The 17,564-nt window shown below is 45.9% G+C and overlaps 1 protein-coding gene across 9 annotated transcripts in view; it reads right to left on the reverse strand.

Moving 5' to 3' along the window:
• Positions 1–8,869: 8,869 nt before the first annotated feature.
• The window catches only part of LOC104872069 (neuronal acetylcholine receptor subunit alpha-7), a 56,200-nt gene continuing 47,505 nt past the window's right edge, over positions 8,870–17,564 (reverse strand). For all 9 annotated transcript variants that reach the window (XM_033761049.1, XM_033761047.1, XM_033761048.1 and 6 more), the window contains 3 exons: positions 17,372–17,458; positions 16,029–16,138; positions 8,870–12,198 (listed from right to left, as the gene is read on the reverse strand). In XM_033761049.1, coding sequence (XP_033616940.1) covers positions 11,680–12,198; positions 16,029–16,138; positions 17,372–17,458 — 716 coding nt within the window. In that variant the 3' untranslated portion in view covers positions 8,870–11,679. The remainder of the gene's footprint in view (positions 12,199–16,028; positions 16,139–17,371; positions 17,459–17,564) is intronic.

Below are 17,564 nucleotides of genomic sequence, written 5' to 3' on the forward strand. Positions count from 1 at the left end.
ACACACTGAAAACTGTCAGCCCCTTTCTCTCTACCTCGGGGCTGGCAGCTGCTGCCTCTGATCCACCTGAGGGCTCTTTTCACTCCTCTGGTGCCTCAAAATCCTAGCGAGACAATTCTTCCACCGAGGCTTCCCGGCCCTGGGCTTTGATCAGGCAGGAGACCCTCGCTCAGCCTTTGCGGATGAAGCTCGACAAATATACTCCAGGGTGGAAGAAGGGGACAGTAAGTCCCACATTGTTTTTCAGGACGAAAAGGCAAATTTAACTACATGCTGGGCCTCCATAGAGCCTTCAAAGCTCCCTATTCCTCTTAGGATCAGTAACAGGAAATCACAGCGGCCCTCCTCACTCCCACCGAGCCGCAGGCCCGCCAGTTCTCACGGGCCACGCGCCCTCTGCTGCCTTGCTCCAGGCCACATGCCAGCCCCCACCCCACCGCATCTGGTCTCTGGTCTCCGCTGGTCTCCGCGCGCAGCCGGCAGCAGGCTGTCCACCAGACCTCTGGCTCCGCGCGGGGGCGTCTCTCCCGCTTCTTATCTCCTGTCGCAGGCACTCAGCCATGCTCGCTCTGGGATCAGTGTCTGCTGCTCTTCATGCGTGGTGGGCCCTAACGACCCGGCCAGCTTCCTCCGGGAGTCGCTGCCAAAGCCCCTGTATACCGATACTCACTTATCAGCACTTGCATTCCGGAAAATAGCACCACGGAAGAGACAGCTGACAATGTCCCTTTCTCACTCAAAAATGTATCGCTAGATGCCATTGTCTGGTGGCGGGAAGGGTTCATCAAACCACAAAGGGAGGCCAGTTTGCTGTAAGGCCTTTATACACAAGAAGATATGGGGCCAGGGATTTAGCTCAGCGGCGCTGCTGTCTTGCAAGTGCAAAGTCCTGAGTTGGATCCCTGATATCAAAATAAATAAATAAATAAAAACAAGAAGACAGCTTTCCTTGGGGTGGGGCAGGTGGCACTGTGGGAAACCTACGTAGCTGAGGTTGCTCAGTGGTTCTTGTGTTCTGGGCCGTGCTCTACACCGCTGTCTCGCCAGGTGTTGCTCTTAGTCCTTTCCTCTTTACAGGGAGACGAGGAGAGTTACTCAACAGGTCAGGACTGGGCGGGGGGTCAGGCTGGCCCAAGCGGTGATCACTTGTCATCCCTGCACCCCAGGCATAAGAGGAGTCGAGGAAACAGAGTTGCAAGCCAGAAAATGCCTCCTGTGGGTTTTCTTGGTCCCCAGCTTTCTGGGGTAGCGCTACACAGTCCTGAGACACCCAGGAGGAAGTTCGAATCGCACAGTCTGCAGGACATTCACTCTCAGCTGACCCCTTCCCCGTGCCCCCAACTGAAAGCAGTTTTAGGGACACCAGTGTCCCAAGAATCACGGTACTACAGAGTTAACTGGTCCAAGCAGAGGTGCTTCAGCCAAAACACTTTATTTGCAACTTCAGAAGTCGGCACACACCAGGGACAAAACAATACTGTGCATGAAGCTAAGCCGGGCAGTCTCTACATATCCCTTCCTTTCCAGGCACTCAAAGATGGGATCCCATTCCCCTTTCCCTGCCGTTTCTGAGAAAGCCATCTCAGACACATACACGCAAGGTAAACAGAAGCAGCGTTGGCACCTGGATTTTCGGGTTGCCACTCACACACAGTTATTGGTGGAAGACTAGCCAGTTACCACGGTCAGTATCAATCTTATTTTAATCGAGGCACCATGTCTGAGAAGTCTTCTTCCATCACCCAAGGCTGAGATACCTTCCTGGGCAGCCCAGTCTGTTTGCTTACCAAACTGCCTTGCTGAGAAAGAACTCTTCCTAGCTGAGAGGTTTTCTCAGGACTGTCTTGTCCCAGTGCCTGGCAGAGGGGACAGCACATGCCAATGCGTGGTCTAGTTTTCCAGCAATGCTAAAACAAAGTATGAGGGCTGGGTGGTTTAAAGGACATAGATTTATCTTCTCATGGTTCTGGCCAGAAGTCCAAGATCAAGGTGTCAGCAGGGTTGGTTTCTCCTGAGGCCCCGCTCTGTGGCTTGTTGGTGGCACCTTCTCAGGATAACCTCGTGCTATCTTTCCTCTGCATGTGTCTGTGTTCTAAAGTTTTCTTATGAAGACACTAGTAGGATTGGATTAAGACTTACCCCATGGCCTCATTTTAATGTAATCACCTCTTTGAAGGACCTACCTCCAAATAAGGTACTGGGGATTGGATCTTGGTCATATAAATTTGCAGGGACACAGTTCAGCTCACAACAGGATGGCATAAGTTTCTGTATATTTTGGAAATTCTGAATCTAGGAATAGAGTGAACTTGCTTCTGTCCACTAAGGATCTGAGGGACTGCTTTCCCAAAGGCATAGCTACGCTTTCCTCTGATGACAGCATGCAGGGCTTGGAAAAGGAGGATTCAGGAGGAAGTTGAAGTCTGTCACCCAGGAATCACAAAACCACGGACAAGCAAGTATAGGGAGCATGCTAAGTTACAGACAGCACTAGAGCCAAGTGTCAATTCAAGTGGGTGGCAAATTTCAGCCTTATTTTGTTGAAAAGCGTAATAGCAATTTTATATTATATTATATAGCATTACCGAAGTATAGAGGGGAAAAAACAGAATATTTATTTTACCCTTATGGTAATTGTATCTTCAAGGCCAACCTACCTCAATGATAGTTCAAAGTAATTTGTATTGAAAAACAACCATGCTATTGAGATTAATAAAAGTATACCATTATTGATGGTAAATTGGCTATTTTCCTTTATCACAGAGGGCAAAATGAGAGAATAAAATATGGAAAATATTAAGCTCCACAATTACATAAAGTTCTTCAGTGTAATGATTAACAGCTTCAAGGAAAATTTAAAACATCCGGCACGATACTCTACAATTATTGAGAATATAATTTACTGCTAGTGCTGGCAATTACCTGTAAACACACTCTCCCGTTATTCCCTTTTCTGAATACATGGTCAGGGGCCTGTGAAGGTAACGTGAGCGGGAAAGGGTTAGAAGTGTCCCCACTCAAACCAGCAGAAGCACTGAGCAGCAGTAGCGCGGGACGTGTAGAAGTGACAACCCTATACAGCCTCCTGCAAAATTCTCAAAGTGCTGCAGCCAGGGAAGGAGAGGCGGGCAGTGTGCACCAGCAGGCATAGTGTACAGATGCCTCCAAGTGAACTCCCGACAGCACCCCAGCTTTGGAGAGTTCAGTGTATGCTTTTTTTACTTAGATGCATAGCGATTTATGTACTCAATAGAAAGTCTACACTGGATTTTGAATGTTAGGGTTTTTTCCCCATGCTAGCAATAGGATGCTTGACCTTTTCTCTCCAGACTGGACCGCCACAGGGAGCCGAGTGAACCCTCTATCATAAGGGGAAACACCCAGTGCTCTACAGTGTATTCTGTTTCTAAGCTGTGACGTCCTCCAGGTTACATGTATTTCATGCATTTGAAAATTAGGATATTTTCAGCTTTGATAGGTTTATGAGTACATAACTCCATCCATCATAAGCAGAGGATGTAAATGACCTTTCTTTCCCTACCCTACACTGCCAGTTTGGAATAAGGCTGGCTAAGAAGGGGAGCTGTAACTTGGAAGGACACAAAACAAAAAGGCCATGGGTGCAGAACCCCTTCTGACTCTCAGGAGCTCCACCGATGCTGGAAAGCAACATGCGTCTGCCCCCCATGAGTGTGAAGGAAAGGGAATGTGAATGTGACCACCTTCAATGCACACCCAACCCTGCCTACCAACTACCAACCCTAACAGCCAAATGCAGGGACATGTCCTCTTTTCTCTCTCTCAACTGGAGGTGGCTTTAAGGACAAGGACTGGAAAAGTGCCACTGGGAAGACAAAGGCAAAAATGCGAGAGCTGAGTTACCAGCTCTGTCAGATGAAAAGCCAGAGAGTGCCTTGCGGAAGCAGGGGGATAACCAAGGAGGCAAGTCTCTCACAGGGCAACTTCAAGCGTTAGGGTCACTCCCCCAAGAGTGGCGTCCCCGCCAAACCTCAGCAAGAAAGGAGAAGGAAGAGAGAGCAGTGAGCCTTCCGCAGGAGCTTGACTAGGAGAACAATCTGAAGAGGGCTTTCCAGAGGAAAGAGAAGGCCCACAGGGAGCCGCCCACATGAAACAAAAGCAAGATGAAAATAAATGGTGAGGCATCCATGCTGCCATACTGTAGGAGACCAGGAAACAAAGAATGAGCCACTGAATGACTGCATGAGAAGAAAAATCTGCAAAGAAATATAACCGAGTAAAGAAAAGAGAACTCTCCAATACTGTGTAGAAGAAGCTAATGAGAAATTGATTTCAATAAAACAAGAGCTGAAAACTAGAATAAAATGAAAGGTAAACTGCAGAGCCATGAAAATAAATAGAGGAAAAGAAAACACTATACTACCATTGCAGAACAGATTAGAGGGAAACAGAATAGATAATGTAGAAAAATGAGTTAACAACACACAGGAAAATCTCAGATCTCTATGAGAAATGGAGAGGAATAGACGTTATTGCATACAGACAGAAGCCAAAATGAGAGAAAAGATGGGAAATTCACTTTGCATATATAAATACACCGTGTGTGATGGCAGGAAATGAATTTTCAGAAAGTAAATATTATAATTTGTGTCGATCATTTTTCAGTCAAAATTGGAGGGGAAAGACAAGATCACATGCAAATTAATTTTCACAGCCTTTACAACAGTTTTCAGTTGGCCCTCAGTAGCAGCCCTGGGGGTCTGTTCTGAATTGGTAAATATTAAAACATATCATGTAAAATTACATAAAGAAATGCAGAAGGACCTAAAAGGATAACATAGTAAGCTAGGGTTTGACGTGAGAAGTGAAACATGAAGAGACTGTCATGTTGATAAGTCATGAAATACATGTTCACTTCTATTATGGAAAATTATATAGGTAATCATTTAGACACATAAAGATAATAAATCTCCCATTTAAACAAAAGGAAGACATATGCACCAAAAGGAGGAAAAGGGAAGAAAACTACAAATAGAATTCAAAAGTAGTATTAATTACACAGATTTCTAAAAATATATTAAAACCAAATGTATTAGCCATTTAAAATGCAAGCACATATCCCAGATACACCTGAGTGTCTTAAAAAATAAAAATAAAATTGTGAATGGGCTCTGTGCTCATTGTCTAAGCGCCCTGAGCAACAAGGTATCAAGAGCATCTTCTGTTGTGTTTTGTCACTGACCTCGCTCCTGGCACGCACAGAGCTCCTAATCCTTGTTTCTTTGCTCTGCTGAGTCAGGTCCCTGGGGATTCCAGGTGGGGTCTCCAGCAAGATGCAGCTAGGATGAGAAGCCCCCATCCTCCAAGAAGGGGAGGGGAGTCGGAAGCCGAGTTAATTATCAACCACACCTACATACTGAACGCCCCCTAAAATACCCGAGGGTCAGATGCTGGGATCTTGCGTGTCACTGAACATGCAGAGGTGCTGGGAGGGCACGGGAACTCCACGCACACACCGGACCCCGTGCCTCCCCTCTGCATCACTTTCATTTGTCCACTCCTAAGTTGGATCCTTGATAATGAACAGGTGCTCCCCACTTCATGGCCTACCTGTTGAACGACTGTTCAGACTTACAAACTGCCACTCCCACTTGCGACCTGTGTTTTTCTGTACAATTCTGCACATCCTGTCTAAAGAGCCTCAATGCTTTTTTTGTACAGTGCACCTTGTTTATCCAGTACTGTAAATTTGCTGATTGTACTGTATAGTACAGTGCTGTAGCTTTATGTTGTTATTCATTATAGTACTGCATCTAATCATTCTGCAAAGCAAAGCCATCACACTGAGATTCCTTGGACCGTTTCCTTGTTCTGAACACTGCAATGTACATACTGCATATTATTCCTCACTTAGCAATAAATTCATAATGACCTCATCGCAGGAACACAACGAGATCCTTAAACAAGTTATGTCTGTAATCCTAAAGAAAGTATTGAGTTTAGTGAACTGGTCTAGCAAACAAGAGAGTTGTGGATAGGTAGCCTGGGACCATCACTTAGTTATGTTTCATTTTAAAGTTCTTCATGGCACTGGGGATTAAACCCAGGAAACAATGAGATGTATCTCCAGAGCTTTTGATTTTTTTAAACTTTGAGGTAGGCTGACCCTAAACTAGTGTCCTGAGTAGCTGGGACTCCAGGAGATGCCACCACACCCAGACACCACTCAGCTAGGAAAGGGGACAGAAGGCTGTGTTGTAGGACTAAGCCTGTATCTCATGGAGCCTGCCCTAACTCTGGGCAGCTGGGGTCAGAAACGAGCTAAATTATCAGGATACACAATGATGTCAGAGTACTGGTTGGTGTGGACAAACCCTGCACACCTGAACCCAGAGCTGCTGTGTGAGGTACAGAAGAGACATAGCTTGTGTTCTCCATACAGCAGGTAGGGACATTCTAGGCATCTTCACAGGAAAGGAAACCTGTGGGACTGGTTTGAAAGCAGGATTCAAGATAAAGATTTAAAATAGAAACAAAATCTGGTATATACTGAATACATAGAGAAAATGGTAACAAAACCAAAAGGAAGGCAATGGTTTTGGGAACCCCTTCCCATGATTTTGAGGCCCCTTCCCCAACTCAAAATACCCCTATTAGAAAGGTAAACCTACACAAAAAGGAAATAAACAATAAATAGAAAATGAGCTAGCAGTGAGGTGAGTAACACTCTTACACCTAGACCTAGAGAGGATTAAGAACAGAGTGTGTGAGAAAGAAGGAACACAAGTTAAATCCTGTAAGAAATTATGAAAGGCTACTTCCTGAGGCTTGCATCTCTAGAGCTTCTGGTGAGATTTCTGGCCTGTCTGTTCTCCAGGTAGCCGTGGTCTCAGTGAGTGGTGTGACCAGCTGCAGCTCACACAGCTCTGCTGTCCCGCTTGGTTTGCCCCGCTGGGTCTCGAGGCCCTGCAGCCAGGTCAGAGAAGAGCGGCACCAGCTCCGCCTCTGTGGCTGGCACTGCCCTGCCTCCTGCTGTCATAGGAAAGGCTGGGTCAGTGCAGGGGCCAAGGAGACATTGTGGATAGATCCCCAGACTGATCAGTGTAAGGACGCAGTACTGGAAAAATCAATAAACACAGAAGGAAGGAGACATGCACATAATTAAAGTGAAAAAGTAAGTCACCACAAACAATGAAAAAGTGAAACATTTGTAATGAAAAATCGTGCAATGATGTTGGACAATTAATGCAATTAATCTTATATTACGAAGTAACTAAAATAAAATTGATCCCAGATGTGCTAGAGGACCTAGCCTGCTTCATAGGAGAAACCCAGAAATGTAACAGAGCTGACCTAACAGCTCCCGGATCCTCCTAAATCAGGGAGGAGATGATTTTAAAACCACCTCTTGGATACTAAAATATGAGAGTGCTCAAGTTCCTCATACAAAAAGGCACAGTATTTGCATACTACCTATGTACATACTCCAGTTTAAGATACTTTATTCATAATACCTAATATGATGTAAATGCTATGTAGCTGCTATATTGTATTTTTTAGGGAGCAATGACAAGAAAAAATTCCATGTATGTTCAGTACAGATGCAATTTTTTCTGAATATTTGTCATTTACAATTGGTTGAATCACAGATACACACAAAAGGAAGATGTAGAATGATTAATCTTAATTATGAATATCGAGAGCAAAGTCATGAGACCAAGCAGAAATCACCTCAGGAATATAATAATGATTTAGCCTTATGGATTCTATTAACATAATAAAACACTCTAGCAGAGCAGAGGGATAGTTTTTGATCATCTCCATGGATACTAAGACTCTGACAAAAAATCTCACATCCGTATTTTTCCCAGAGAATAGTAATAGTTTGAGAGAATACATAGATATTCTTTATTATGACAAGGAAAATACATGGCTTCATATAAGTAAAACTATGCGAGACAGTAAAAGATCTCATCAGTGTTAAGAACAAGACAAGTATGCCTTGTAAATTGTTATGAATAATATTTTCAAATGCAATAGAATAGAGAAATAAAGGGCACATTGAGAAGGGGTCAAGAGAAAAATCTTAAAAACAGTAAGAAATCAGTTTTGTTATTTGGTCATGACGTTAATATACAAAACCCAAAGACATTCCTCTACATACACTTAGAACAAAATGGAATAAATAAGTCAATTGAAAATGGTAGACAAAACATATGGAAATAAACAGGAAATTGATGGGAAGTGCTGAACACACCCAGAATTGTATAAGCACACCAGCCTAGACTGCAATGCTCCTCAACAGGAAGAGTCCATTAATCAGTGAATTCAATGGATGCTACTTTTTTAAAATCCACATAACAGAGAGAAAGAGAGATGCCAAAGAAGTTGAGGGCACTGTTGGCTTGAAAATACTGATATTGATATTAACAAACCAGGAGAAATTAAAGACATTTTGAGAGGGATAATCAATAGAACAGAATAGACCCAAATACTGAAAGAAATTTCGTTTACAAATAAAGAGGCATTTTGAACAAGTGGGGGAGATTATTATTTTATTACAGAAATGTATTATATGTTTCACTGGAGCTACTGACTACAGTGTGGAGGAACAAAACTGAACTTCTAATCCATTTCTTGCAATAAGTAAATCCCAGAAAGTCAGAATATATAAAAATAAACAAATGAAACCATAAAGCTTAGAAGAAAATATAAATAAGTTTATTTATAAATCTCAAAATGGGGAAGGCCTTTTTAGAAACTAGAAATAAGTGGCAGGATCTATAAAGAACAACATGGATAAATCAACAACATAAAATTTTAAACTTTCTGCATACCAATAAGCAAGTAAATCAATAAATAACATCAAGAGACAAATGGTAAACGAATAAAAATATTTTACGACATAGAAAAGTTTCAACATGCATAAACAAAGAAAAAGCCAAATAACCTAATTCAAAACTGTATAAAAGGTATAAACTTACGAAAATCGAAACTGCAAAAAAAAAAAAAAAAAAGAAAATATGTTCAATCTCACTCACATGAAGATGAACCAAAATCAGAGTAGTATTGCAGTATGTTTCAGACAGGGAAGAGAAATTAAATTTGAAAGTAATCAGCTCTACAAAGCAGAGCACCTGGCTCTTTTACAGTACTTTTGGAGGGGGTGTCACTGATCAGTTTCCAGGGGATGATGTGGCAATACTTATGAAATTCTTCAACGTATAACTTCACATCCAGCAATCCCATTTCTAAATTGGAATTTACCCCAAGCTGTCCCAAAAGTCTGCTAAGATAGACGCACAGGAATGTTACTTATAGATTTGTATAAAAAGTAAAAACCCGGAATCTCCGTATGTTCAACAACAGACTGATCAGATAAATTACAGTTCACTGAGGCAGTGGGACACTAAGAGGTCTCATGAGAAACGAGGTAGATCTTTTGACGTTATTATGGAAAACTCTTAAAGCAAAAGTGTGGGTGCAGAATGCTTTACACAGCATGGGTTCTGAACAAGCAATCGCTATCCATGTCCTCCTCAGCCCCTTCCCCTCCTCCTGAAAATGCCCCCACAAACATCAGTGGCCCCTGTGGGGAGTAAGAAAGGGGAGGCAGGGAGACTACTTTAACATTCACACTTTTCTAAGTGCACAGCTATTCCTCATTATTTTTATAAATCATATCGAAGTTGCTTGGATGGTCAAAGCATGAATGACTTTTATTTACCTTTTATGTTTTTCCATATAAAATACAAAACCAAAAAGGTTTTCTCTTTCTTAAAGCAAAATAGGTGGTAGGGATCAATTCGGGGCTAACAATAAGAAATGAAGCATTCTCTTTACATATCAAAACACTTCTATTTGTTTCTAAAGATACTTTAATAGAGAGAAAAGACCCCAGGGGATATTGTGTGTCACTTGATTGTACCATGTAGAATGGGTGGACTCTGAGAAGACCCTGCTCCACGTGGCTGGATGCCACCGTCTCCTGGTTTATCAACCTTCTTGTCGTAAACAATATCTGTGCTCCCGAGTCGCGCACACAGGCACCCGCGCACACGCATGCACACAGAGCGCACGTGAGCCTTCATCCTCCAGCACAAATGATTTCATGCACATTACCCAGAGAAGAGTGGAATGGTGGCTGGGAAACATGCGCAAGTTCTTTTGCTCTGAAAATCGGGACTTTCCCCACACTGCTCCCATCGCAGGGGTTAGAACAGACCGAGGAGCTCTTGGAGCTTAGAAGCCTCATGTAGCTCCTCAGTCTAAACGCTGAAGAGAATGGTGCACGATGCCCTGATCTCATTAAAAATGAGAAGGGAAGAAGCAAGATGGCTGTCACCAGCTGGATAAACTACGTGGAGAACACTGTCACCTATTAGATTTAAAAATTAAACATCTCCAATGCATCCCCCACTGGAACCCAAGTCAGCTTTATCAGCTGATTCTGGGGTGAAGTAGGTGGGAGCAGACAGATCCCCCAAAGCCACAAACTCTGATGCTCTGACAGTGCCTCCCTGCTGACTGCCACTGGTCCTGTGTCCGGAAAAGCCACCAGCTGTACCACCCCCATCCCAGTATCTGCCATGCAGGGACCAGAGATGTTCCAGCCCCTGCCCTATGGCCCTCCATGGAGAAAAGGCCAGGGAACATGTTCTCTTTAGGGTGTGCATTTGTATGAAGTACACATTTCTACAATGAATCAGCTCTAACACACGCAAAGCATCTGATACATGATTTTCAAAAATCACATGACTGGTTCAACTTCTGTTGTTCCTTGGACCTGGTAATTCTCATAGCTCTTGCTTTGTCCTCTGCAGAATAGAACAGATTTGCTTCATTCCTCCACGTCTGGGACAGCACAGGAAGCTTGGGAGCTCTCTGGGAATTACCGGGGACAGGTCCACACTACCTCACACAGACATAGGCAGCTGGGGCTGGTCCCCATTTAGAGTGGACCCAAGCCCGAATCCTTCTGATTCCCTCAATAGGTGCAGGTTTGCAGAATGACCAACTCTCATATAGAAAGGACAAAAAACTGTTTTCTCCACCTGTGCTTGATAGAGGGCAGAAAAAGTTGAATTGCAGAAAAACCAACAGGTGAGTTTTTAGTTTTAGTTCTTTTGCAGTTATTTTCCTTTTACAAGTCAGTTGTTGGAATGGATTTAGTGAGTGTGGTTTACTATTCGTTTCAATCTAGGTTTGTACACAGGCAAAAAGCACACGCTGCATTTCCACACGTGGACCTTACTGGCAAGTGGCGTGCAAGCATGCAGGATGAACGGTGCAGGCCTTTCCTGGAGGTCTGGAGCTGCAGAAACCGTCCTGCAGGCTATCCAGAGTGGACAAGTGGGCAAATGGCCATTTGGTGGCCCACTGACTGTAGGGATAGGCTGATGGTACGCATACGAAAGGGATGAAAGAGAACGGTGTGAAATCCTAGGACTGAAATAACAAGAAAACTATAACCATCAGGAGGGACCATGATGAAAGTGCCTCAGTTATCCCGTTCGTGGTGCTGCTGTGTCAGGACCCCAAATTCTCACCCACCCAGTGGCTCTGCCTCTCTATCTGCGTTACCTACATGAGCAGGCCAGGTGCCCTCAGGCAGAGTCTTTTGTTTTGGTACCAGGGATCAAGCTCGGGACCTTGTACTTGGGAGGCAGGCAATGAAACCACTGAGCTAAATCCCCAGCCTCAGGCGAAGTCTTTAGACACAGCCTCCACGAAGTTTGGAGCGGACATGAGGATGCCGATGGTACAGATGATGGTGAAGACGGAGAAGGCCATGAGGCATAAGCGGTCCACCACGCAGGCCGCGAACTTCCACTCGCTGCACACAGCCTCGCTCTCTTCCTGGCAGCGGAAGCGGTTGGCGATGTAGCGGACCTCCTCCAGGATCTTGGCCAGCTCTGGGTCCCCCTCGGGGTGCTGGCCGGCATGCAGCAAGTGCTCGTCATGTGCGGGGGAGCAGGCCAGGCGGCCGCACACCACCCCCGAGTCCGGGGTCGGGGCGCAGTGCATGCCCTCCAGGCCTCGGAAGCCGATGTACAGCAGGTTGCCATTGCTGGCAGGGGGCGCGGCCCCGGCACTCAGCTCCATGCTGCCCAGGCTGCAGCGACGCTGCTTGTGCTGGCAGGCGGGTCGTACCTTGTCCTCCCCTGGCCTCTTCATGCGCAGGAACCACGCGCACCAGTTCAGGAGGATGACTCTGGTCTGGGGAGACAACAGAAGGTTCAGACCGGTGGAACAGGCAGCAGTGGTTCCGGGGGTGACGGGCTCTATCGCCTCCCCCTATCTTAGCAAAGACAGGAAGTGCAACGTCCTCACAATGGCTGAGTCAACGGAAACAGAGCCCCACCCCGCATGGGCACCACCTGGGAACAAGCTGAAGCTCTCTCTGGGGCAGGAGGAAGACAGCTCTGTGGGACAAGGCTGAGGCAGGAATATTTATGAAGTTGCTTTAACTGATGATTTCTTTAGCTCCAGTAGCTCCATGAAAAGATCTCTGACACTAATGTGTTATGAACTCTGGCAGCCTCGGGCCTCTGACCTCACTCATCAGGGGCTGCAGCAAAGCCCAAAGAGCACGGTGTCCTGGAAAGTACTCTGCAAAGTCAGAAGCAGGACTTGGCAAACTTCCTGTAGAGGTTACCGCAGCGAATATTTTAGCTGGGCAGGTCACAAGGTCTCTTTTTTAAGGACTCAACTTGCCGATGTAGTATGCACAGAACACATGTAAGTGGCTGTTTTCTAATCACATTTAATTTACAAAAACAGTGGACTACATTTGGTCACCAGGGCCCCAGTTTCCCAACCTCCAGTCTAAAGTGTTTTATAAACTTTTATTATTGCCTCTCGGCGTTTTGGCTAAGATCAAGTATAGACCTATAGTGACTGCAAGCATGGAGAGGCTGGTGAAAAATCACCCTGTGGGTTTATATTAATTTTGCCTTCATGGAAAAAAAGAAGATAGCCCCAGTCTCAAATTAGGCAAAAAAAAAAAAAAAAAAAAAAAAGGAAGTTTTCTGCAAGTCTATCCACATAAATATGCGTGAAGTGAGACCTTTCCCTGAAATCATCCAATACTGATTTCACTTTCGTTTTGTTTTATGGTTATGACAAAATGTCATCAGCCACCTAGAAGGTGTATTTCCCACCTGTAGGGAGAGATAAGCTGTGAAATGCATGTCTGCAGGCCTTTCTTTCTTGGTAATGACTTTTATGAAATCTCATGAAAGATAATTGAAGCCAACAGGTCGGGGAGACAGAGTGAAATGAAGAAGGCAGACGGCTAAGACCAGGAGCGTCGAGCTGAAGACAGCCCTCGGTTTTGAAGGGTACTTTACCCTGCGGGCAGCTGTCCATCTAGAGGGGTTTCCAAAATCAGTAAAAACCAGTGCCACAAGGCCACAGCAAAACCTCATCCAGTGACTCCATCACTCGTGGGGCCATGCATGGCTCCGCGGAGTGAGAATAATTCCATTTTACAGACAAATAAACTGACCCCCAAAGAGGCTAAGAAACTGGCTGGAGGTGACACAATACACAAAGAGTAAAGCCACTGATGCACTTAGACTATTGCAGCCTCGTCTATTTCTCGGCTCCTTTCAAAAGTCCTATGACTGAGCCCTACACCCTCTCCAAAGACAACAGGATGCCTACTCCAGATTTTGGGGGACGCTGTAGGACAGGGAGGGAATCCAAAGCCAGAAGCGTCTGTGCAAACAAGGACTGACTGGGGCCGGGCACTCCCCTGGCCGTGGCGGGGTCTGCATGTGCCTGGGGTGCAGCTGCAGCTCGCACGGTCCACAGGGCCAAGTCCATTTTGAATTCTATGGCCTGAGTCATTAGCTTTCAAGGCCAAAGCATCTCCAGAGATGAAATTATCCCCTTGGCACTTATCAAACTGTGCTCGTGGCCTCTCCTGTCAGGTTACAGTTGTGTTTCTGGCTGTGCAAATGTCACATAATGCCACTGCACTTGACAGTATCTTCTTCAGAGCCACAGATCACAGTAAAAGTGCCTGTGAGGCTGTTTATGCTTCACATATACGTGGAATGCAAGAAAAATGCATGATGCTATATAAAATGAGGGAGATCTCTATCTCTGTATTTTATTTACAGGCAATTGATTCTAACAAGCTTTTATGCTGAGAAGTGAACCACACTAACATATGCTCTTAGTGAAGTGTTTTTAGAAGAGTCGAGGGCGACCAGCTCATTAAAAATGGTTTTTACATTTGTTTTAATTGTGCTATCTTCACATCAGTCAAAATACTTTAAATAAGTGTTTATGTATTCATATAAATAAACAATAGAAGGAAAAAGAAAGAATTCACCAGAACGGTTACTGATATTGGTGGTGGAAGCCAAGTGAGAGATAGGAATAGGACCCCGATTTCCTTAGGTATAGTGTTATCTTCCCCTTGGCCTTGGAAACAAATAAGTATATTATCTGTTTCAAAGACACAGATGGATAAAATCAGGAAAATAAACAAGGCACTGGCTCTCACACCTGGCCTGGCATTGCGCTTAAGTGTGTCAAAGTCAGAAAAGTCCCATAAGAATGTACATGAGTCGTGAAAATGTACCGTGGCATCAGGGACTACAGTGATGTCACCTGTGCACAGGGCATCACGGCACAGACTGAGCTTGCACCAGTGCTGGTGCCAGAGCTGTAGCGTGTAAGTGTTCTAGGGAAAAATCTGAGGAGAAACAGTACACGTGTAAGGCTGCTTTTAAAGTACCTCCTCAGTTAACTTTTGAGTAACTGTAAAATACTGCATAATGAATGTTTTTAGAAGGCCCAGAAGCCCTCTGTTCCTGAAGGGCATTTCGAGGCACCTCGCTCCTCCATCTGAATTGAGCACGTTGGTGATCCTTCCTGCACTTGGGTGGAATCTAATGGGTCCCCAAAGACAGGCACCCTTTGGGATGGGAGGGCTTTTCCATCCTGAGTCTACACACCCCGAACAGGAAGATTCAGGAGGTCTGCAAGGAGGCGAGGCAGCTCTGCTCTGCCTTGCTTTTGTCTGGGTGTCATAAGCAAAGCCCAGGATCTCGCTCAGTCTTTGAGATCGCCTGACTGTTAGTCAGGAGAGGACAGAGAGCCTGTGACACAGAGCTATGGGAGAAAATGCTCTCGTGGGTGAGCATCAGCAGACAGGGCCAGGCTGCCTTGGAAGGGAAGGCGTGGCTTCTGCTGAGACCCTGCATTTTCTCATCCATTTCCTTTCACCCCTTCTGCCTTCCCCATCGGTGACTATCCATCTTTGTGTCACGGGCTTTGGGTCAGATCGCATTCCTTCGCGTACTGAATGTATGCACACCTGGCCATCTGCACTCTGAGGCTGTGCATCTGTGGATTCAGCCCGCCATAGGCTGAAAAATATTCAGGGAAAATAAAGTGAATTTGTATGTAGTAACTACAGACACTTTTCTAATTACTCCCCAAACAACAGCCTGTAACAGCTATTTTACCCAGCACTTCCACTGTTTAGGTCCTCTAAGCTATCCAGGGCTATCTGGAGCACACGGGGGTGTGCACAGTCTCTGTGCCACTGCTGTGCCATCGTGTAGACAGGGCTCGGGCACCTGCAGACTCTGATATTTGCAGGGGGTCTTGGAAGCAGTGCCCTGCGGACCCCGAGGGACTGTGCTGTTTTTGTACGTCTCAGTCTGCTCCTTACCCTTTCTGCCCCTCACTCTGTTGTGAGGCTCCCACCCTGCCGTCACACATTCACTTTACCTCTCACTTCCCGCTACCACACAGTTCCCTCCAGTGCATGCAAAGGAATGGTTCAAAGACACACTGTGTTAGCAAAAAACACACAGCAGCTGGCGTGTGAGCCCCGCTCTGCAATGTCGGATTCAAACACTGCCGCGGCAGGAGAAGCAAGGAGCAAACGGTTTGGAGAACAGTGAAGTCCTAGGAAAATCCATACCGCTGGCTTCCGAGAGCCAGCTTTGGTGTGATTTTTAAACCAGGTAAACCATGTGGGACCTCCCCGAGGGCGGGTCTCTGACTCCATGGGTGGAACGTACCCACTTGGGCATCTTGCCCCCGTCGGGGTCGTGGTGGTGGTACTGCAGCACGATCACCGTCACCACCACCGAGAGGCCCACAATGATCATGGTGCTGGCAAAGTACTGGGCTGCAAAGAGAGCAGACGCGAGTGAGAGCAGGCTTTGGCGGCTCTGAACATTGCAGTGCTAGTGCGTCTAGACCTTGCTTGATCGTTGGGTCCTGGAGTGCGGTCATGTTGGGAAACAGGGCTGGACTGCCTCCTGCTGGCCAGGCCAGGCTTATGGTTCACCCCTCACACTCCTGGTGGAAAGCGGTGGCTCAGAGCCCAAGACCCGACTTCCTGCCACCAAGTGTGCGTGGCAATTCCTACGCTAAACTAAATAGCCACTGACAGAGCATTGCTTCCCATCCTATCAACTGGCTTGGAGGTCCGGGTTCCCTGATCAGGAAAGGAATGCCAGCTGCAACAGCACGAGTTCAAATCCTAACCACCCAACCCAGGCTCCTTGGAATGATCCTGTTTGTTCCCATCCAGGAAGGCACAGAGCAGTAACGGATGCTGTCTCCTATAATCCCTCCCCGGACTAAATGCTTTTTTCCTTTCATATTGCTCCAAACGTTTAAAAACACTTTAAAAAGGACACAAATAGCTAAAAGCTGAAGTGTGTGCTTCTCCCATTTTAACAAAACAAGGTCTCAGCTGAAATTTTTGATGGCTAAATCACAAAATCACAGACCGCAAAGCAAGTGTGAGTGAGAGAATCACGGGAGGAAGAGCAAGCTCTGTAATTGTTTGGCGGGTGGGGACGGGGTCTCACTATGTTTCCCTGGCTGGGTCTTGAGCTTCGAGGCCAATGTCGGCGAATCCTTTAGAGACAAGTCCTCAAGTTGCAATCCCAAACCCACGTATTTATCGCAACACGCACACAGCCATCAAACCTGAATAGCGCAGTTTTAGTTTAAAGAAAACAATGCATACATGAACATCTTCTGTCTTAAAACAAAAACAAGTAAACACGTATGCCATAGGTTCACCACCACTCTCCTAGGCACAGGCGCTCTCTCTCCCTGCCTCAGCCTCCTGAGGCCACAGGTAGACACAGGTAGGCACTGAGACCACAGGTAGACACCACAACTCCCAGACAGTCCCATAATTCAAAGCCCCACAGAGTTGGACATCTGCTTTCCCCTCCGTGAGCCCAGGCAGGGAGGGGACACGGGCCACCCTGAACAGTTAGGAAATGGAGGTCTCGGTGGAGCTCCCTGTGGCCCTGACATGTTATTGCTCCTGTGTCTGCAGGAAAATCTTAGCACTTGTTAACCGCACACCTTGGAGAAAGGGACGCGTCTCTGGCCTTACCGATCAGGGGTACGGAGTCAGATGTTGCAGGCATGATCTCAGCCACCAGCAGCATGAACACAGTAAGTGAGAGTAGGACTGTTATCCCTAGAACATAAACACACAGATGTTCCTTAGACAAAATGAAGGCCAGGGCCTAACTTCCACCTAACTGGGGCTCCTAACTTGAGTTTCAAAGACCTAGGGCGTCTTG

The sequence above is a fragment of the Fukomys damarensis genome, unplaced genomic scaffold, assembly GCF_012274545.1.
Source record: "Fukomys damarensis isolate Sample0158 unplaced genomic scaffold, DMR_v1.0_HiC HiC_scaffold_7, whole genome shotgun sequence".
NCBI classification, from domain to species: domain Eukaryota; kingdom Metazoa; phylum Chordata; class Mammalia; order Rodentia; family Bathyergidae; genus Fukomys; species Fukomys damarensis.